This window comes from Mauremys mutica, chromosome 4 (assembly GCF_020497125.1).
Source record: "Mauremys mutica isolate MM-2020 ecotype Southern chromosome 4, ASM2049712v1, whole genome shotgun sequence".
Classification (NCBI taxonomy): Eukaryota; Metazoa; Chordata; order Testudines; family Geoemydidae; genus Mauremys; species Mauremys mutica.
The window spans coordinates 144855721-144877943 of NC_059075.1; the positions used below are offsets into that span (position 1 = coordinate 144855721).

Consider the following 22223-nt stretch of genomic DNA (forward strand, 5'->3'; position numbering starts at 1 on the left):
AATCTCCTTCCCTTCCCCTGGGAGGATGGAAGGGGACTCAGGTCACTAGTTATACAAGTACCTCTGGGATGCTGAAGGCTTGTGGCTACAACAGCATCACCATCCTTCTGAGGTTTCTAAGTCTTGCTGAGCAATAAAAGTGGGGACCCTTTTTCCTAGAGCACCTGGGACTAACCCAAACAGTGGGGTTAGTATGGAGCCTACTATGGAGGCCAATCTCCAGCTGGTATGTCCAAAAGCAACTAACTAGGAAAATCCCCAAATACAATTCCTGCAAATTCCTAGGACTGGGTCATTGTTAAACACGAGATTCTGGATTTATGTGACAATCCCTCCACACCAATGAGCCCACGCCCAGCTGATGAAGACTGGGGCCTTGAAAATAGGTGCATTAAACAGAACTATTAAATTATGATTGGTGTGGAGAAAGTAAATAAGGAAGTGTTATTTACTTCTTCTCATAACACAAGAACTAGAGGTCACCAAATGAAATTAATAGGCAGCAGGTTTAAAACAAACAAAAAAGTATTTCTTCACAAAATGCACAGTCAACCTGTGGAACTCTTTGCCACAGGATGTTGTGAAGGCCAAGACTATAACAGGGTTCAAAGAAGAGCTAGATATGTTCATGGAGGATAGGTCCATCAATGGCTGTTAGCTAGGATGGGCTGGGATGCAAAACCATGCTCTGAAGTGTCCCTAGCCTCTGTTTGCCAAAAGCTGGGAGTGGACAATGGGATGGTTCACTTGATGATTACCTGTTCTGTTCATTCCTTCTGAAGCTTTGGCCACTGTAAGAAGACAGGATCGTGGGCTAGATGGACCATTGACCTGACCCAATATGGCCGTTCTTATGTAACTCTGCAAGGAAGCCTTGAGCCCAGCCCCCTGGCCAAATGTATCCCAGAGGGTCCTAAAATGTAGATTAGGGCAAAGATGGTCTATAGCAGCTTTTGCTGCTGATGACCTGAAGCAACAGGAAACTTCTATTCAAGGGGGAGAGAGAGAAATGCCACTAATATTACTTGCCATGTTATTCTAGCCACGTTGGTTCCAGGACACAAAAGACAAGGTCAGTGAGGCAATACCTTTTAGTGAATTAACTTCTGTTGGTGAAAGAGACAAGCTTTTGAGCTCTACGGAGCTGAAGGAGAATTCTGTGAAGCTCGAAAGCTTGTTTTGGTTACCAACAGAAGTTGATCCAATAAAAGATTAACAAATCTTACAGCATATGCATAAAATGCGTGTTTCCATGCAAACTGGTACAGCCCGAGACCTCAGAAGTTGCCAGTATGGACCTTAGTGATGCAGAGACTGGACAGCCTTCTTTAACACCTCCAGTTTATGACTTTTTTCCCTCTTTCCTGCTCTAACCATGGTCCCAAATGCCAATATGAAATAGTGACTGGACCAGTCCCTGCAGGAATTTGTCAGGGAATTTCTCTGCAATCAGATCCCTAGTCTGGATTTTCTTTGACATGGCAAGATGGACTACTGGTGTGAACCATATTGAGTGGTCATCTGAGGTACCCAGTGAGTATTTCAGTTCTGACCCACTTCAGTTCACACTTTTCTCTGAGATAGATGGCTGAAGGGAAAAGGCTTTTTCAAATATTTAGAGACATGGTCCCACTGGTGGTATTAGGAATGAAGCAGCTAATCCCCCTGCAGCAAAAATTAAACTACATTCCTACAAGTGCGTTTGCAAATTAGAAACAGGAAGCATCGAATCAGGTAATTGTTAAACACAGCTTCACTTAGAATGGAAACTATTAAACTGCTCTTTTCTCTTTAACACTGTTCCTAGATCCATTTTTGTTCTAGAATTAGTAGAAAAACAAAGTGTGACATGTGATCATTACATCCCAGTTCAGAATTTGCTTCAACAATTGAGAGTTTTCCCATAAAATTAGGTTCGACTCAGAAATGTGCCTGTAGGTGACTTACCAAAAACTCGTTTGCAAACTCCTCTCTGTTCAGTTTCCTGCTTTGGGCCCTGTCCAGGTTTTGCAGCAGAATCTCTCTTTGGTCCATGTTGCGTGACAGGGAGAGACTGCTCCGGCCAAGCAGAGGATGGACATGTCAAGTGAATGTCATAACGGAAAGCACCAGCATGGAGAGCGCCTGGTGAAGGCTGTGGTTTACTGACTTCATTGCAAGTCTTAAAGGAAATTAGTGCGTAACAGCCCGTGTGGTCAAAAACAAAAAAAACCAAGATGCTTAACTCAGGGCCCTAGTGCCGCCTTTTCAGAGCGTGAACTACTGCGCTCATTTCTTTATGGAAAGAGGAAGCTGGGTGGTCTAAGATTAACTATGCAGTTTTCTTCAATATCAGACTTCATCATATCCCTCTCTGAAGTCAACTCCACTCTATGATCAAACATCCATAAAATGCAGATGGAAAAAAAGGGAAATTGCATCAGCTGTGCAAACCAGGGCAGTATTGGCCACATTCACCTGCATTATCTGTAGTTCTCAGTCTCACCGGAAATCTCCCTATGCTGATAAAGAGCCATCTGAGCGGAAGACTTGACAACCCTCTCTCCAGGAGTGTAGGTTCTGAAACGCAATAGTCACCCCTCAGGTCCAGACTCCTCCAGCAAATCCTGAAATGCTCAGAGGTCACTGCATTTTCAAATGGCCTGGGATGAACTCTGGAAAGCCACCTCAGGATCAAGGATTTACATTAGAATGTGGAAGTTACACAAATGTCCACAGAGGCTACTCACTATGAGACTGCACAGGTCCTGGAATGTAGGCTGTTTAAATGACTGTCCTCAGAGCTTCCATCCCAGAAAATGGATCTTTAGTTCACCATTCCATTAGGGATAGTCTGGCCGAAAACAGAAGCCTAACATCTCTCCTCCTGTATTTGTAGCAAACTACTTACGGCTGGAAAGCCAGTAACTCCTGTTCCTCTTTGCAGTAGGAGAATGCTGCCCCCAGCAGTTTCTTGGCTGGGACGTGTAAATTTTGGGCCCAATAAATGCTGTATCACACGTGTGCAACTGATCTGATTAGAACATGGAGAAGCAGAGCCAGTTTCTTCAAAGCTGGCTTCTGGGGGTGATTGGGGCTCTTTGGCACAAGAAAACATTTGGCAGCATGACACCCTTGATTAGAGAGAGAGGCCCAAATCACACACTCAGTCTGCATTTCCAACATCCAGTGTTCAGCAATGCACAAGAGCTCCTCAGGCCCCAGCTCTAGTTCAAATGCCAGAGCAAACAAACAAACCAAATGAACATTTATATGGCTCTCATCACTGTGTAGCAGAACTCTGCTGCACCCTTTACAGAGCTGCTGGAGTTCAGAGTAGCTATATGCAGTTACTCATATTTCCAAAGAGCAAATCTGAGGCATTTTAATACGATAATGTTTTACCCTTCTCTAGCAGCTTTCAGTTGAGGCTCTCAGAGCACTTTACAGACAAGAATTAAGCCTTCCAACTCCCGCCCAGAGTAGGTTTAATGTGAAGGATCCTGAATTTCTAAGGAGCTCATCGGAGATTATTTAGTATGTGTCATCTTTCCTTAATTCTGTTGGTAATTAAAGAGCTTTGCAGCAGTTAGTTTAGTAAGGTATTTGTGGCTGAGAGCACTATAAGTGACTACATAGAGGTTGATAACTCAGCCATAAGTAAATGCTCAGTATTAGTCCAGGACTGTTTATTCCGACAAAGTGTTTTACTATTGCTTCAGATAAAGCTGTATAAGCAAAGCTCCAAGCCTTTGAAAAAAAATTGTTTAAACAAGATGGAAGAAGTCAGTGGGTCAAGTGAATGACTCCCCAGCTACCTGAGTAAAACCCAGCCGTGATGTGTCATTGGCATGTCTTAGCTACATTTTTTGTCCATAATGTCATTTTTTTAAAAAAACACTCAAAAGAAGGAAGGCTGTGTTTTGGTGGGCCATGGAGATAGATTACTGTTTTATCCCTTCTGTAAGCCTGGATTCAGATACTGCAGAGTGGGATCAAGTGGCCGAGAGGTCAGATAGAGTGAGGCCACCGAGGTCAACCCAGAATTGGATTAAAAATACTGGAAACATTACTTCAAACCCTATCATATTTCACCAATCCAAGAATCCAGCATTCTTGGTGAAAAATACCTGCCAAAATCAGCTCACAGAGCCCTTAGATTCTGCTCTCTCCAGTGGAAGGCACACTGGCAATCAGATTGGATATTTCAGTGAAAACAAAGGCACAGCAAAAATAGCAGCTGTAATAGCAAAGTGGCCTTTTAACAAAAGAATGAGAGTAGTCTAGAGAAGGGGCAATGCTGGGTTCTGCACCCTGTAGATAGCAGTGTCTGGGCTACTTCAGTACACAGTAATACCAGGTCGAGAAGCAGCATCTTTGAAAGACATTTGACGTTATCTTTGTAATAGAAAATTTACTATGAGGACCAGGAAAAGCTTCCTAGCAATGAGGTCTATAAAACTGTGGAAGATTAGCCCAAGGGAAGTAATGGACCGCCTCCTTACATGAGACATGTAAATTTGGACATAATACAAGATACTGTAGGAACAACCCTGCATTGGCCTTTAGGGATGGATTGGATGTGAGCTAACAAGGCTGACAGCGGTTTAACTGATCCAAATTCTGTGAAGTGGTGGAATTGTTCCAGAAGAGGGTCATCTAATTTTCTGGAGTTAGGCTCTCTCAAAGCCACATCAGAAGGCACGACTTACTGGTAATGCAGCAGTCTCTTGTAAATGGGCGGCAACAAGAACAATGAACTCACAAAAAGTTGCAGTTAAGAGCTGGACATTTCCTGTACAGACTAATTTGCAACAGATCTCAACTCAAGATGAGAACCTGCTTTGTACTTTGGGTTTCTTTATGTACAGGTAAGAAAAATACTTCAACATAGCTAATTTCTAAAATGTGTTTTGAGCACCATGGCTCACAGGTGTGTGCATATGTTTAGTTCAGCGCTGAATCATCACACATCTCATATGAAAACCTGGGCAGACTCAAGACTTTTCTGCTCTGGGTTATTTTGCACGGAGGTAGCTTCATTAGTGCAAACACATGGCACACCAGTGCAAAAAGAGACTGTTTCAAATTGAGGTAAATTTCCCTGGTGCCAGTCACTTTTTACTCAAGTGCGGATAAATGGCTTGAAATGGGGCATATACATTCATTTCTTGCTTTATAGGTTTGCAATATGATGTGAAATTTCACATAGGTTAAGTTTTAGGCCCTTTGAATTTTCTTTGTAGTTCATGTTTGGTTTCTTTTCATATATTTTTAATAGCATGTTTCTGAAATTTGTCTATGACAGTCTCATTTTTGTCAATGTGCATTTTAATAGCATTGTGAATCTACACAAACCTTGGCAGAAAGGTGAATCTTGAATAGTACATGGCTGTAGTTTTATTCAAAGAAATGTTTAGGATTAGGAGTAATTCTTTTCCTCTATTCATCAGCACTTAAAACTTGTATGTAAATTAGCATGTAAAACTCTCCCACTGAGGTACTTGCAGAGCCACATATATGAAACCATGGATTTATTCCTGAGATGGGTGGAGGGCAGTGTGTGGTGATTATGAGGGCTATTAACTGGTGAGATGGATTTGAAAGGGGAACCTCAACATTTATGTAACAGATGGATAACATGTTGTGCTTTGTTGCGGAGCCTCAACAAAGCAACTGCTACTTTAAGAACAGGATCTTCATGAATATTCCTAGATGGCTGAAATGTACAACTGTTAGCTCTGAGAGGGTGCTGACCTGTTCTCTAGCCATGCCCCTTGCTCTTCTCCCGGCCCCTGGCTCCCCAAAACATCTGATGAAGAAATTTGATGAGAAACATCAGAGTCCCTCGGTCAACATTTACCAAATTTCAGCAGTAAGAAGAAATTCACAAAGTTGACAGTTTGTGTGCCATCTGAGTACTTTCATGAAGACCCTGCTGTTTGTGAAATAAACCACAGCCATGGAAGAGATGCTTTCTATATCTAGAAATACCTGGGAATTAATATATTAACAGAACATTGTGGGTTATATAAGGCAGCTTCGCAGACAACCTCAAAAGCCAGAAAGTGATAGTAATTTAATAGTCCATACCTTCTCCTACCCCCAAGCCACACCCCTCTGACTGCCAGCACACCCACCATACATCATAGATGATAACTCTTCCCCGACCTGCCAACATCCCCTAACTCAACCATAAGCAAGTGTGATTCCCCAGGCCGACAGTATGGGTGGGAGGGTCTGTTCTGTTTGCAGTGATGAGAAATTGTTGCAGGGGATGCCTGCATGGTCCCAATGTGTTGTGATGCATGCTGGTTGTGTTAGAGCTGATGTACACATCTCTGAGTATATAATATTATATGACCACTTTTAATTTGTTTTTGAGGTGGGTGTGTTAGGTATGTTACATGTGCAGCTACCTTAACTGATAAACAACAGTGTGCTTTATGTATGATCTTTCATATTGTCATGTCCAGTCTGAGCACTCGCAGCTTCAACAGAAGTCAAGGGAACTGTGGATACTTAACTGAAAAAAAGGGACACCGCATTTAAAACATAGAAAAAAAATTTCAGAGCTGGAAAATACACAAAACCTTAAAAGCAGTCTAGATTGCACAGACCTCTCTGCAGAAATGGGTCTTTGCATGGTCCAGACTAAGAACTCACTATCTGACATTTCTGTTACAGAGAAGAGACTGGTATTACAGACGCTGTGGAGAAGGTAAATAAATAAGGAAGTGTTATTGACTCCTCCTCATAACACAGGAACTAGGGGTCACCAAATGAAATTAATAGGCAGCAGGTTTAAAACAAACAAAAGGAAGTATTTCTTCACACAGCGCACGGTCAATCTGTGGAACTCTGTGCCAGAGGATGTTGTGAAGGCCAAGACTATAACAGGGTTTAAGAAAGAGCTAGGTAAGTTCATGTAGGATAGGTCCATCAATGGCTATTAGCCAGGATGGGCAGGGATGGTGGCCCTAGGCTCTGTTTGCCAGAAGCTGGGAGTGGGCAACAGGAGATGGATCACTTGATGATTCCCTGTTCTGTTCACTCCCTCTAGGGGAACCTGACATTGGCCACTGTTATAAAACAGGATACTGGGCTAGTTGGACCTTTGGTCTGACCCAGTCTGGCTGTTCTTAAGTTCTTATGACTTAAACACACAGCAAAAGACAAAGAGTAACACCATCGATTTCCTGTAATTTGACCATTTCCTATGTGAACAAGTGTCAAAGTGAGAACTTGTCATCTTAGCACTCTGGCATCTTTATTCACAAGAACAAAATAAGTTACCTTACAAAATATATTTTAAATTAAATACAAAAAAGCTACATCAAAAACTATGTCCAAGGTCCAAAGAAAAGCACGAGCGAAATGCCAAGGGTAGGGTTGCCTGTGCAACATTGACTCTCCCCATCCATACGTATTATTTCTCCCACAAGTCCCCGGCCTCATTCAGTGCACAGGTGAATTAGGCAGCACACATTTGGTGTGGGGGCAAAGGGGAGGAGGAGAAGTAGCATTCTTCTATTGAGCCAGCCTGTTAGGTGGAGTTAGATACTTGCCTAAAGCTGCCAATTACTGCTGATTCGTTATTGCTGCCGTGATTTCTCAACTCCACCTCAGACATACAGGAGGCAAGTCTGACTCTTTGGTATAATCTCTAACAGCAGCCATGGCTGAGCAGAAATCTGGGTTATTTACTTTGTTACTAAAACCAAACCACAGGGAGAGATGTGTGTCTGCACTTCATATAACATGTTTACTCTTAAGAGCAGCATTCAAATGCTATCTGCTCCCACAGCTGTAAATATTCTATTGGAGTCCCCCTCTTTTATGGAAGAGTCCTACAGAATGAGATCATTTTGCTACATATTTTAAACAAAAAAAGACTTTATAGATTTGTATACAGAGATTTAATTCTCTGTTAAATCCTATAGGATGAACAGAGAATTATAGCCCTGCTTTAGAAATCTGAAAATTTACCTCATATCATCGGTCTTTTCCACAATGGGCAGCTGCAGCTGAGGGGTGGAATTTAGGTCCACTGACATCAAAGGGAGGTGCACAGGTATGAGTGAGGACAAAGTCTGACCCAAAGTTTTGTAAAGTATAACTGGAAGCAAGAGAGTGAATGAGAGTGCGAGCACATGACTGAAATAGAACAAGCTCACTTTCTGAAACTTGTGTGGAGACATTGTGAGGAAAACAAACAGCTTCTCTTGCAGTTTGGTGTGCACCATTCCTCTCATCAGATCAGGAAAAGACAGCTATGGAGGGAACGAGCATTACAATAACCTGCTCCTACGACAGAAGGACGAACATGTTTAACAGAAAGTACTGGTGTCGTGGAGGATCTAGGTCATCTTGTGATGTTTTAGGCGACACAGAGAATTTTGTTAAGAGTGAATATAAAGAAAGATTGTCGCTCTTGGATAACAGAAGAGGATACTTTTTGGTAACGATGCACCAGCTGGTAGAAGAAGATTCAGGCATGTATTGGTGTGGAATACAAAGGCCATATGCAGATATAATGACTGCAGTGAAACTCACTGTAACTGAAGGTAAAGAGTCTTTAAACATTGTAAGGTCTCATGAGATTCATTAGTTTTATAACATGACTGAAAAAAAAATAGGATACCTGTAGTGATTTAGTTACTTGATGTTTGATGTTTAATGGGAATGAACAATCAATTGAGATAACCCACTACCTTCGGACCAGTTGCAAACCCAGAAAAGTGAAAATACTAATGAAAGCACAGCTGGAATGACACCGAAACAAGAACAGAGCTGCTCTGTGTGGCTCAGCACCTCAATAGCAAGAGGTACTCTGCAGTTATACAGAAACATTATTATTGTTCGTATTCCAGTGGTATCTAGGATATCCAACTGAGATTAGAGCCCCTTTGTGCTATGCACTGTACAAATACACAGGAAGAGAATCCCTGTGCCCTGAAGAACTTACAATCTAAATAGACAACACAGAGTGAAAGAGAGTACTGTTATCCTGCCTCCCTCTGTCAGTGAGAGAACCAAAACACAGACAGCACAGGCTTGTCTACATCAGGGGTAGGCAACCTGCGGCACGCAAGCTGATTTTCCGTGGCACACTCACTGCCTGGGTTCTGGCAACCAGTTTAAAACATTTTTAAAATCTTATTTACTTTACATACAACAATAGTTTTTCTATAAGTCTATAATATATAACTAGAGACCTTCTAAAAACATTTAAATGTATTATTGGCATGCGAAACCTTAAATTAGAGTGAATAAATGAAGACTTGGCACACTACTTCTGAAAGGTTGCCGACCCCTGGTCTACATGGTGCAGCAATGTGCATTAGAGAGGTGTGAATTGTAATGCTCCTTAGTGTGCATGCACGTAGTACTAGTACTACATGAATACACACTAGAGAACTTTTAGTGTGCACCCGCAGGGTCTACTTGGGCCAGTTAGTGCCCTTTAGAATTCAAACCCCTGTAGTGTGCTTTGCCATACGTATAGACAAGACCTACCTGACTTGCCCCAGGTCCCATGGAGTCTAGGGTGGAGCCAGGAACTAAACCCAGATGTCCTGAGTTCCAGTCCAGGGTCTTAACCACTTAGTCATGAGAGGAAAGGCTGAAGTTTAAAAATACATGGTATCCCCTTCAATCACAGAATTCATGATGTAGTAGCAGCTTCACCTTATCCTAACAGATGATTCCTGATCCAGAAGGATATCAAGTAATAGGGCTTGAGGATAAATTCTTTCCCATATCTAGTGATCATTTCAACCTTAACCATATCACAATCCTCATTTTACGCAGTGTGGCTGTAGCAGTGTTAGTCCCAAAATACTAGTGAGACAAGGTGGGTGAGGTAATATCTTTTATTGGACCAACTTCTGTTGGTGAGACAAGCTTTCACACCACACAGAGCTCTTCAGGCCTGAAGAGGAGCTGTGTGTGACTGAAAGCTTGTCTCTTACAAGCAATAGTTGGTCCAATAAAAGATATTACCTCACTCGCCTTGTCTCGCTAATCCTCATTTTATTCAGTTTTAGATAAATATGTATGTCAAAGCTGGCATATATTTGTCCAGAGATTAATCTCAGTCTGGTGTGGTGAGGAAAGCGCTTTAAGCCCAGAGATGGGGCACATGGAGACTTTTGTACTGTGAACTCACTGATCAAGGATCAATAGTATGTAAATGCCTCTGCCTTCCCCACTCTTTCTAAATTCAGCAGCGAAACCATGCAGCCTCTTGAGACTAATCCTTGGAAAGAGCCTAGAACTAGACAGGGATATCTACAGCCAAGTCTGATTGGGTAATCCAAATAGTGCTTCACACCCTTCTGTGTATTGCTTCTCACCAGGACAACTATTTGGTTCCATTTCAGAGCCTCTCTCCACACCCCTTATTACTCTCACCAACCATCCCAGTGAATCCTGCCTAGGGAGATCAGTGACTGTCCGATGTCATTCAGCCACTGGCTCTAATGTTTACTACACATGGTACAGAAAGAGCTTTCCGACCAATATCGTACTAGTGCACAGCAGCGACCTGGTGCTTCGCTGTGGAGACCTCCTGGAGAGTCAGAGCTATTTCTGCCAAGCTGCAACTCGCAGAGCAAACAAATCCACCCAGGTGTTGAGAGCAGAGGTGCTGACCCCAGCAAAAGAGAACTGCACATACCAGTTACAATTAACAGGTAATGTTTTTATTTCAGTGTTAGCTTCATGGAATGATTAATAACAGGCAAAAAAAAATCTGTAAAATACGTTAAACTCCTCTCACACTAAGTTATGCTAACTAAATATGGACACCCCCCCAAAGCAGAAAGGACTCAAGCTACAAATACAGCAGTATTGTCTCCCCATTCTTATATCACCTATTGTACTCGTCCTTAGACGCTTAGTACAAGTGCAAACAATACCAGCATATCTGCGGCATGGGGAACAGAATGTCAGACATTTTGCTCCCACAAATACCACATCTTCGCCCCTTGAGTTAAAGGAGAGTGCTCCTGAGCTGTAACAGACAGGAAGGTTTAATTTTCTCTACGTAAATAGAGAACTGTTCAACATAATGTACCTTATTTTCTTTGCCCCCCTTGTAGTGGAGGGGAGAGAATGAAATGTCGAATGCCAAGTGGATATGCATTGGCTTCTATACAAGCAACTGTATATTTTTATTACAGATGGTGAATCATACAACTGTGTAAGAACCACCCCAGTGTTTACAGTTGAGATGCCTTCAACACCCTTCACAGGCTATTCAACACCTTGCCCCAACTCCTCTAGCCACCCTGGCATAGAAGAGTAGGTACCAATCATCACAACTATGTGTTCCTGATTAGATAGGGTTTCTCTCAGAAATCCTAGTGGAAATTTCTGTCTAATGACATTTAAAACTTTAGCTAACATGGTGGGAATATTTGTGCCTAAGTACCATGCCAATTGGCACACTGGGAATATTAAAAAGACATGATAGAAAGAACAATCAGTACAGAAGAGATTTAATAGGGAATGGAATTATCAACTTGATCCAAATGTCAGAGCACTGCGCCGAAGTGTCACAGAGCACAAAACTTAAAAAAGGATCAAGCACTTATATGGACATTGAGAACTTTCAGTTACAGAAGGAAGGACTGTAATAAATTATAAAGAGGATCATGCTTCAGGGCACAGGCTGATCGCTGAACTGCCCAGGGTTAAAGAAAAACTTCCAGGTGGGCAGGATAGTCAATAATTGTCTCACTGGGTTTCCTGAACTTTCCTCTAAGACATCTGGCACTTGCCTTGGCTGGTGCCAGGATACCTGACTAGATGGACCATTGTTCTGATCCACTATGGAAATCCCCATGTTTCTATTTAGAAATAAGGGCAACAGATGGGATAACAGAATTCAGCACCACTATTTGAAAAACAAATGGTAACAACGTGACTTGTGCTCCTAAATTCTGTAGGTATTTTTGAAAAAATCTCCCCCAGTCGAACTTGTGCTTGTTGTATTAAATGTTTGTTAAAAGCATCTTTTACCTGCAGATCCAGTATTTCCACAGTGGCTACTCAAAATGATTTATTGTCCTCTTTGGCTTTAGTAGTTGGATCCCAGTTCCATGGGCTATTCTGCGCTGGCTGTTCCTGCTTATTCTAGTAGCAACTTTAATTATCATTCAGAGCAACAGGACATGGAAAAGTGGTGAGTCTCTTTTAACTGTAAAGACAATTTTCATTCAGTTCAATAGCACAATTAACAATAACAATTCTCTACCAAACGGTCATGCAAAAGATGCTTGCGTGTATAATTCTATATAAAAGCTAGGTATTAAAATATTAATGTGCATTTTACTAATATATGCTCAAATGTGACTTGAGACTAGATAGGTTTTGATTTTTTTATTTTATTTGCTGTAAATATTTTACAATATTTATAAAGACAATTTCCATTTCTACTGAAGCTTTTTAAACCCATGATCACGGAAAAAAGCTTATTTACTGAACAGAAGCAGTTTCCTGCTTCTGCACTGCTGGAAGCTAGCAGTTCTCCCTAGAACACCGCTTTGGGTATTGCCAGTAGTGTGCGCTCTGATATACTTACTCCCAAGCAGTAAATCTTTGGCCCACCAGGTCTTAACATATGGTATACTTATTCTCTGAAAAAAAAAATTGTTTTAAGTGTAAAATGTTAATTGCTTTACATTTCTGTTCATATCAATGGAACTGTTTTCTCATGTGGTTTTGGCATGAGGTTTAAAAAACAAAACCAAATACCAACAGAAGTTGAGTCCTAAGACTAATACTGTAGTGAGTTACAGCTCTTTGCTAGCAAGAACCTGATACTTTGCTCTTATGATAAGTCATGATCATGACACCTTACCAATTGTTTCCTCTTCCTTTATATACCATAAGCCTGGAGATATTTGATTAAAATATGGATACTTTGAATTATAAAAAAACCTACCAGTAAAATTGTATTAACAAAATCAAAGGTACTCATGGATTATAAATTTGTCCCAAATCCTTGATAAATGAGAATGTCATGCTTCTTTAAGAGTGAGCTGCCTGCTTGTAGCTTGACCCAACCATACCCTTATTCACTAATAAAGATGCCCATTCAAAAAATATTTAAGAGGCCCAAATTAATCATGGATCATGAGCATAAATCAAATCTGGAACCTGCAGGGGAATCTAGGAAAATTATTTTTCCAATATACAAGATTCAACTCCTAATGTGCCAGGATGATGCATCTATATTTATCCCGCTGATCTTCTGTATACAAGGGCAGGTGGCTATGCAACATCTAGACTACTTGACCACCTGCTGGGTTTCATACAGGGCTGCTCTGAGTGCAGGGTTCAAACACAATCAGAAAGCACATTACAATAAAAATATCCTTTGGTTTTAGATTAAAACAAATATTTTATTTTTAAGACTTCATTTCCAGAATCTTTGAAGTGCCCCCCTCCATCATCCCACCAAGAGAAGGTCAGAGAGACTCGCATGGTCTTTGGTAAAATCTAATTTCCAGGCCATCACCAGCAATGTGATATTGACTCCTCCCTGGCACAGGAAGGTGCAGTCATCTGGACCTGTTATCAGCAGAACATCTGGACACCTACAGCACACTGGGTCACCCAAGAGACCACACTTCTCTGTACACCATTCAGCATACAGGAAGCAATGTCTTGATAAACTTTGAATACACAGACTGTTCTAGCAACAAAGACAATATGCAAAATCCAGTTTCCAGTCACATTTATAACTCTCTCTTTTGCATGTGAGCTGCACTCTATGTTCTAAAAATGCATTTGACAGATGCTGTGCACACAAAACAGGTTCAGTTAGCTTGTGCATTCATCACATTAATCTGAAACCTACATAAGGTTCCTAGACAGAGCTAATGCCCGGGTGTATATTTGGGGCCCACCCTTCCCAGCCAGGCTTCCCCAGATCCAGGCCAGAGTATCTAGTCCTGCTCCACCAGACATCACTGCTAGGAGACAGGGTCAAGGGACTCCAACTCCATTAGCCTTTTAAAAAAAAAATCCACTATGCCAAACTACTCCACCTTACACAACTTCCTAGTGAAACTTCTCCAGCTGACAAGACCCAGAGTGAGTCTACAGTGGCAGAAAGGAGAAGACTTCAAACTGGGAACCAGATATGAGAGGAGAAAAACCCCCTAAACTTCCTAGACACTCAAAAGATTCTGCACCAGTAGTGAAAATCTCAGATTGAGTGTCCCTGGACAGACAGCCAGCAAAGCAAAGCCTTTGGGGGATTTCAGAGTTAGTTACAGACTCGCAAAAAAACCAAGCAAAATGGCAGAATTATTGGATTTTGGTAACAAATCCAGTTCAGAGTACTTCTGCAGAACTCTTGCCTGGTTTTCTGAGTGGCAACAAACCTCTCTATCTCCAAAAGAGACATTTCTGTCAAATTTAAATTTTGTAAAAGCAATCCTTCATGTAACTGTAGAGCAACAGAAATGTGTGAAAATTCTAAGGGAAAACCACCATTTTAAAACAAACACTGACCTGCAGAGTTTGAAACCCAAACATGGCCACATTAAGCCCCTGGCCTAGAAACTAACTTTATGCCAGTGAAACTGATGCCATTGTCCAAGTAGAGAGAAATGCAGATAGCAAATTAAGTGCATAAGAATGACAAACTGGATTTTTATATTCTTTCCCTTCCAGTGATCTAGGGTGTATTAGTAACAGAGAGAGACACTAGTTTGCAACCTGATTTTTAAATTGACATCTTCCGTTTGAGAGGCTGTAAGGGCAAATCCCCTAATTAAATCAACTAGCAGCACAGCTACTTTCCCTCAAGCCAGCTCATACCCTGCCAGATTTCCACTCCAAGGGGCCCACAAGACCCAGATCCAGGTTGGAATTAAGTATTTAATAATTACTCTATTGCCTAGAGACCCCAAAAGAGGATTGGAGCCTTTTGTGTTGGGTACTGTATAAGCACACAATAGGAGATGTGGTCACTGCCCTGAACAACTTACAGTATGAGGTAAGTGACAAGATGGGAGGGAAAGGATGCAATTAAATTCATATAGTTTGCATAGATACAGATTCATTTGCTCATTTTATTAAAAATACATTAAGTTGGGCCACTGTGCTCATCTGCCTCTCAGCCCAGACATCACTGACCCACTGATTTCATATAGGTGTCAGAACTGAGTCTGGAAGTGGGTTAACAGAGGAATTCCAAACAACTCTCTACAGATCCTTTGAGTAGCAGCAGCTGGCTTCTGAGGGGACCGCTGGTGGGGTGGAACCATCTCTCTATGACCACCCCAGTGATGATCTGGGGTGGGATATTCCAGGTTGAGCTGGCTCGCCCACAGAGTCCTATATGGTATGTAAGCCTTGTTTCACTGAGCTACTCATATAATGAACTGATTCAACAGCAGCATCCCAAACAGCTCTCTGCAAACTGCAGGATCATGTAAAACCTTGAATCCTTATGGAGTCACTCCAGCAAACCCAAGTGTAATGTGGCACAGGCTCAGGCACAGATTTGGTGTAGCTGATTTTACTGCAGAGCATATATACCAATAGCTCCTGAGGGACTGTATGTGAGTGCCTCTGTTAATACCAACTCAGAGGTAGCAGGAGGAGGTTTGAACAGGCTTTCAGTGAGCATGGCCAGCTACAGAAGACAATTCCCCTAACTGTAGAAGTTTGTTAACTCTTAGAGCGCTAGAGAAATAGGATGGCCAAGAGTGTTCAGTGCTACCAGTTCTCACATCTGTGGGCTCTGCCATAAATAGCATTCTTGTTCACAATGCCTCCTTTTTGGCTTCCTCGGACTCAATTCCTTGGCTGTTCTGTTTCCCAACATGATACTAGGCAGCCATCTCTGGCTCCCTCTCCCTTCGGGGTTACAGGGTAGGACAAAAGCTGGCAGAACAAAAAAGTGTCACTGTCAGTCCTCACACTTAAAAGTTGCATATACAGCCTATGTTGGAGGGAAACAAAATCAATCCCCTACAAATTATTTGTAAATAAATGAATAAGTGCAAGAACAAGAGAGCCACATCTGGTGTGGAAGAATAGCTACGTGTTGAGGTGTCCCAATTAGTGACTGGATCGATCTTCGGGGCAGAGGGAAGTAGAAAGACTGATGGCTGGGAAAACAATTTCCAGAAAACAGTTTAATAGTTTAAGTCATTGAAAGCTGCCATTTCACTTCCTGGGAGGCAGTGTAGCCTTTTCCATCAGTTTTCAAAGTTCTCCTAAAACAATTGAAAGAAGAATTAAAAACAATGGTTAAAGGAACTAGCAGTAAGAGAGGTGGCCCAAGTGCAGGATGGGGAAACCAGTTCTCCAATTCTACTCCCAGCTTGCATGCCAACCTTCCCTCTGGCCTGGGTCAAGTCACTTCATCTTTCCAGGCGTCAGTTTCTTCAGCAGTAAAATGGGGAGCCCTATCCCCACAAGGGGGTGAGAGAGAGTGCCTGTAAAGCCCATAGGAGCTAGAAAATGCAACATATGATTAACTTTTATTCCTTATGAACTTATCTAAGGCAGAAATGTTAGACTCTCAGGGTGCTGAAACAGTGGTGAAATCCTTTTGAAGTCAATAGGAAGTATACCATTGATTTCAGTGAAGGTAGGATTTCACCAAGACGTTTAAACACAGCAGTGCTTCAGATACAGAGACAACACCACCTGAAACGTAGGACTATAAGGGGGAACTATCTGATGTTTTTGGGGTCAGTGGCCAGCAATGCCAGGGCATGCCCCAGGATGGCATGTTGCAGGGCTGGGCACATAGGCTGACAGGGTTAGGACATCTCCTTGGACGTGCCAATGAATGGCTATGCAACTCAGAACACTGGGTCACACTGTAGCCAGCGCAGAGTAGCAAAGGAACAGAGCCACAAGTGCCAACAGAAGAATTTCGGTGATTCTTGAGCACTCACCCAGCCACCACGGGTCTCAATGTATCCTCTCACTTCACGGTTCCCATTAATCAGCTCCACAAGCTGGATTCGACGGGCCACAGCTGGAACTTTCCGGGAAAGGTATGCTAACAATTTCACAGACACTGCCAGAAAAGCTCTCTCGTAGCCCAGCTCAGGATTCAGGCTGCTCCAACTCTTGCTGAGAGAATCCACCATGACTCCAAATTCTTCCACCTGGAAACACCAAGAGGAGGCTTTATAAAATACCACCATCAAAATAAGTCTTGGTTCAAACCCCACAGGGTTACCCAGGCCTGGCTTGCTCTGCTCTATGATTGAGGCAGGTGACCCCCTTGGCCAGTGCACTGCTTGGTACATCTAAGTCAGACTGTTAGATCTTCAGGGCAGAGACTATATGTTCTATGTGTTTCTACAGTGCTACTGTAGTTCACACAACAGTGCTGGGGGAGAAAGAGGGACAGTTTCCAATTTAACTAGGACTGCAAAGAGTTTAGAGTTAGAGGTGCATGAGCATCCATATTGAAACTGGGCCGGGATGAGTTCCAACCTCAGACCAGGCTCATGTCGGGTCAGCTAACATAGGCTGGGGCTGTTCAGACAGCTCCCCTTCTTCATTCCCCTCCCGCCCCTCATCGTCCAAGAGCAGCCTCTCCCATCTCAAGATAAAGCATCCTCTCACACAATAGCACTTCAGTTAAGAAAGGATGTGCTGGGACTCTACAGCATACTGCAGGAGAGGGGTAGACCCTGGCCTAAACAGAGTGCTTGTGCATTACCTTTCCCTTAGCCACCTCAGCAATGATGCGCTGGGCAGGCTGCTCCAGATCCTCGTTATATTGGTCTCCTAGTCTCCGCAGACGACTGGCAATAATAACCGAATCAAAGGTACTTGAAGCTTCTGCTCCTGCAGAGGGCTCACGTTCTGAGACGGCAGAGAGAGAGCAGGGAAAGGGGGTACAACCTGCAGGTCAAGTGGTTGAGGTTGAGAATGCCTGTTTCATATCTAAACTTATTTTTTAATTATTTTATATTACATGAAAAAAAATTGTGTTAAAAGAATGTGAAGTCAGGCACACAGAAGTTAGGAAATGCCAGATGAAGATTCCCCATGCAACCTTAATTTGGGCCCCTTGTGCATATGCATTATGGGACGATCTTTAATTATATTATCAGAGTATTTCCTAATAATTCCTAATTAACAAAATCCAAAAGACCAAAAACCAGAATTTTTATCATGTGGAATCATACGGACGTGTGATTTGGGTCATCAGTTGGGTTCAGATATTTAGATCCACAGCACAGACCTCTACCACTTGAGTTAAGAGAGTAACTGGTAATAGAACTAGGCTGGGTATGAGGTTCAGGCAATAGGTGAGACAGTTTGCCAAAGGGGTTAACACAGCTATTTGTTGTCAGCAGAGGAACACAGACAACTCCTGGGTTCAAATCTAGGTGCCGGAGGCAGTGTGTCTAACGGTGAGACCCTTCTGCCCTTGCCCCGGCCTCCCACAAGCCTGACCCTCTCTGCCCCCTCCAGTCTGTGTCTCAATCCCTCCACCTCACGTGGGTTCAGGTTCCAGTTCACTACCCTTTCCAGACCCTAGTCTCATCCTCCTACCAACGTCCCCAGTGCCCAACTTATTATTTCCTCCTCCTCCCTGCTTCCTGGCAGCCAGCAGGTGGAGCAATGAGAACAAATGAGAGATTCTCTGATTTGGTGCCCAGTACCCCATCAGCCCTCATCAGCTGGGGGCAGCATTTGCAGAAAAAGTCCTGCTTACCCCCTGCATTTCCAGGCTGGAATATGCTCAGTACAGGCAGAATCTTCAGCAAATTCACCCATCAAACCATTTAGTTTCTAACAAACATGCAAACTGCAATTTTTCAAAGGCTTAACAATTTGGCCAGTTTGGGCTCTTTTCCCACAGGGATGGTAAAAGGCACAATCCTGACACAAATGTGCCCGCTGCCCAAGTTTCAAGTTCCTGCTCAAATGCAAGATGGTGCTAGAGCGTCTCAGCAGAAAGGTTTTTAAAATGTAAGATGGGCAAAACACACGTTTCCCTAAACACATTCTAAGAAATAACTATTTTTTCTTGACATGTTCCAAAACAGAGTTCAGCCTGAGGCAAATGCCCAGCACTGAAAAATTCAATCCAAATTGTTACACTTTGGCAAAGTTGTAAGCCACTGAAGAGCGGAAGTGTTGAGCAACTTTATCTAGTGCAGTTGCTACCTGCTCCGCCCAGGCTGGGTAAGTCTTAGTTGCCCTTTCTTATTACGTTACTAAGTTGCTCTCTTATTACTCCAAGTATTTGGGTATTTTAATATTTAGCAGTCCCCCAGCCCTCTCTAGAACTCTGGTTGAAACCCCACACTAGATTCCACAGGTTCAGGAAAACCTAATTTGAGCTGCAGCCATTCACCAGGCTGTTTTCACAATACTCCAGTCAATGGAAATAGACTTGTACGTGACCCATTAGCCCGAGGGGAGCTCAGCATGGGACAGGCAGATTGGAGACTCCCTTTGGGCCAAACTTCCCTTTCCTCCTTCAGCTCCCTCCTCCAAGCATGCTTCCATGAAACCTTTGAGAAATAAATGCTGCTTGATGCTTGCAGCACCTCCCCCTTGCACCAACTCTCAGCCACTCTCTGGGCCTGATTGTCTCTTGGCTGGGTCTGAACTAGACTGTACACTCCCTGGGACAGAGACCAGACCCTTCCTTATTTGGTACAGTGTCAGTACTCGATACATTAATGATAATTAGTTCTTTGGTTACAAGGACCAGGACCAGTTACACTTTCCCCATCTCTATTAAGACAAGTTATTTTTATGGAGATTTGGCGAGTGAAAAAGTTACTGGCATTTATAACTTGAATCCAAAAATCCCAGGTGCTCTACAGGTTATTACAAATATATGTAATCTGCACATTTGTGATGCAGCCTGGGTTTTTCAATGACAAGCAGTCAGGATCTTCATTCTGCATCTCATTGGAAAGAGTCCTTTCCAATAGCATAGTTCTCCATAGCCCCACGTCAGGGAAATGGTTCAACATGGACTGAGAGGGAAGGGCAACACTGTTCCTTGCAGTCACCTGGAGACTCTCATGGAAATACTAACCCATGCCAACCCTGCTTCACTTGAGACCTGCCAGCCCAAACTGCAGCCCACCTCTCTATCCATTCCAGGAACACCCAACAGGACATTTACCTAGAACCTTCAGCCAAGAAAGCCTCCTGCCTCCCTCCAGAGATTTGGTCCCAGGTGACTTTACCTGCGTTTGACGAAGCAAAAGAGTCTGTCTCCAGACTGCGGTAAGCAAAACCTTCGTCTTCCCCTAGGAAGTCAGAGAGAAGTGCCTCCACAATGCACTCTGTTTGCTCCTCAAAAGTCCTAGGACCCTTCATTTTAATACGTCTCCCCTTGGATTATCTGAAGTTCAAAGAGAAGCCAAGCTGCCCCTGCAGCTGTTCCTCTTCCGGGTAAGGTTTGTGCACAGAACCTTTCCTCCTTCCTGGTCAGCTCAGCATGCGTCACACCCTCCCAAGGGCAAGTGCCTTAGGGAGGAGACTCCTCCCCAGGGCAGGGTAAAGCACTGACAGGCTATTTCATCCCTCACTCTTGCTCCCCTGCACATGGGTGCGGCAAAGTTTCACAATAACCATTTATTGTAAAACAAACAGCTGTCCAGAATGAAGTTTTTTCAAAGTCCATGCTTCACCAAGGGCTACCCTGCCTCGAATAAGTCTAGGACTCAAAGGTCACATCTACACAGGGATTGGAACCAGGTTACCTGCAATTGTGTAAACATGAGGAGTTGCTGACAGGGTACAAGGGTGTTTTTGCTGATAATTTCATAATACAAATATGCTCCCATCACCCAGAGCAGCCAGAGGTGTGGCTAAGTGAGCTCAGTTCACACAGGAAAGGTCCTGCAAGCTGGTGATAAGGGACACCCGACTACAGTCTATGCTTAAACCCAGCTGCAGCTATAGCAGGCAGCCTTAGCTGAGGTTTTGCTAGCGTGACCATACCTGCCGAACGCTTACTTACTGCAGAGAACCAATCCACAAAGATGGTCAGTGGACTTCACAGCAAATTCTGCGCTGCTGCTCCCAAGGTAGCAAGAGCAGCCACTTCACCAGCACAAGAGGGGTTTTATGGCAATGAGGGAAGAAGCCATTCCCTACGTGTGGGAGGTCTAACCTGGTGTGGCTCTTAACTCAGAGTCACAGGGTGGACAGTGAGGGTACATCTACATTGCATACAAAAAGCCATGGCAGCAAGTCTCAGAACCTGGGTCAGCTGCCGCCGTCTGGGAGCTAAAAATAGCTAGTGGCGTAGACATTCCCAGTTGCGCTGATGCCCGAGCTCTGAAACCCAAAAGTGGGGGCTCCAGCCTGAGTGGGCACTTCTACACTGCTCTTTTTAGCCCTGTAGTATGAGCCCATGTCAGTTGCTGGGGGCTCTGAGACTTGGTGCCATGTTTGTTTTTTTGGGGGGGCGGGGGAAGGGCAATGTAGATACGCCTTAGGAGGGAGTTGGTTCAGCCCACCTGTGCCTCATTTACCAACTCACAGTGGCACATAGAATCATAGAATATCAGGGTTGGAAGGGACCTCAGGAGGTGAACTAGTCCAACCCCCTGCTCAAAGCAGGACCAATCCCCAGATTTTTACCCCCAGGTTCCCCAAATGGCCCCCTCAAGGATTGAACTCACAACCCTGGGTTTAGCAGGCCAATGCTCAAACCACTGAGCTATCCCTCCCACAGCTGGTCTCTATCAAGAGAGGGGAACAAGAAACAGCGGCATACAGTGTAAGAGCAGCAGTGAGCAAGAGGCTCCTGGTGCAGGCTACAGGGGAAAAGCAAAAACACCCCAGGAAGGGTTGGGAGTGGCCTACTAAAAGCAGCCAGTTGAGCTGAACTTCACAGACTTTATTTGGGGATTTTGACGTTAATAAGCCCAGCCCCTAAGGAGCGGTGGCTGAACAGAGAGAAGCCTGCATGTAGTTTACTGCGGAGCCCTGAAGAGGCACATTAAGAGTCTGTCTCTGCTGCACACTCCATATGGCAGCACATCGAGTATATACACTACATGCCCCTCTAGCACAGGTATAAACAGCAGTGTCCAAACACTGGGGTATGTACCCTACCCAGCTCTTTGCATACCCACGCAGTGCCTCCCCCAGCTACACTGTTAGTTTTAGCAGTGTTGTGTCCTGCTGCCGGAGCCTTTTCATGCCACAGTGAAAGGTTCTGGAAGTGCGGGAAGGCTAGCTGCCAGCGCCTTTAATTGACATGC

At 43.5% G+C, this 22223-nt stretch overlaps 3 protein-coding genes across 4 annotated transcripts in view; 1 reads left to right on the forward strand and 2 right to left on the reverse strand.

Annotated features, from left to right (window-relative positions):
- PTPN22 (protein tyrosine phosphatase non-receptor type 22) overlaps positions 1-2133 on the reverse strand; it is a 31717-nt gene extending 29584 nt beyond the window's left edge. Inside the window, exon 1 of the mRNA XM_045013205.1 lies at positions 1948-2133. Coding sequence (XP_044869140.1) covers positions 1948-2034 — 87 coding nt within the window. The 5' untranslated portion in view covers positions 2035-2133. The remainder of the gene's footprint in view (positions 1-1947) is intronic.
- A 5750-nt stretch (positions 2134-7883) lies between these two features.
- LOC123368431 (triggering receptor expressed on myeloid cells 2-like) lies at positions 7884-13508 on the forward strand. Its single transcript, XM_045013215.1, has 5 exons — positions 7884-8546; positions 10365-10676; positions 11166-11286; positions 12069-12169; positions 13403-13508. The coding sequence occupies exons 1-5, from the start codon at positions 8255-8257 to the stop codon at positions 13483-13485; spliced, it is 909 nt and encodes a 302-aa protein (XP_044869150.1). The 5' UTR covers positions 7884-8254; the 3' UTR covers positions 13486-13508.
- Positions 13509-14050: 542 nt separating this feature from the next.
- BCL2L15 (BCL2 like 15) lies at positions 14051-20540 on the reverse strand. Of its 2 annotated transcripts, XM_045013217.1 has the most exons (4): positions 20193-20540; positions 17693-17877; positions 16914-17129; positions 14051-16223 (listed from the first exon to the last, which is right to left on the reverse strand). In XM_045013217.1, exons 1-4 carry the CDS (start codon positions 20323-20325, stop codon positions 16206-16208), a joined length of 552 nt encoding a protein of 183 aa, XP_044869152.1. In that variant the 5' UTR covers positions 20326-20540; the 3' UTR covers positions 14051-16205. The 2 variants fall into 2 exon arrangements, with proteins under 2 accessions (XP_044869152.1, XP_044869151.1); XM_045013216.1 differs by lacking the exon at positions 14051-16223 and having other exon boundaries at positions 16263-17129.
- Between the last annotated feature and the right edge of the window lie 1683 nt (positions 20541-22223).

Bases quoted from the DNA above. Each gene is read 5' to 3' on its own strand.
- LOC123368431 (XM_045013215.1), top strand. From the start codon at position 8,255: ATGGAGGGAACGAGCATTACAATAACCTGCTCCTACGACAGAAGGACG. The intron at 8,547-10,364 runs GTAAAGAGTCTT...GTTCCATTTCAG, and splicing joins GAAACTCACTGTAACTGAAG to AGCCTCTCTCCACACCCCTT. The intron at 12,170-13,402 runs GTGAGTCTCTTT...TTTATTTTTAAG, and splicing joins CAACAGGACATGGAAAAGTG to ACTTCATTTCCAGAATCTTT.
- BCL2L15 (XM_045013216.1), bottom strand. From the start codon at position 20,325: ATGAAGGGTCCTAGGACTTTTGAGGAGCAAACAGAGTGCATTGTGGAG. The intron at 17,878-20,192 runs GTAAAGTCACCT...CTTGACCTGCAG, and splicing joins TTTTGCTTCGTCAAACGCAG to GTTGTACCCCCTTTCCCTGC. The intron at 17,130-17,692 runs GTAATGCACAAG...TGGTGTTTCCAG, and splicing joins CTGAGGTGGCTAAGGGAAAG to GTGGAAGAATTTGGAGTCAT.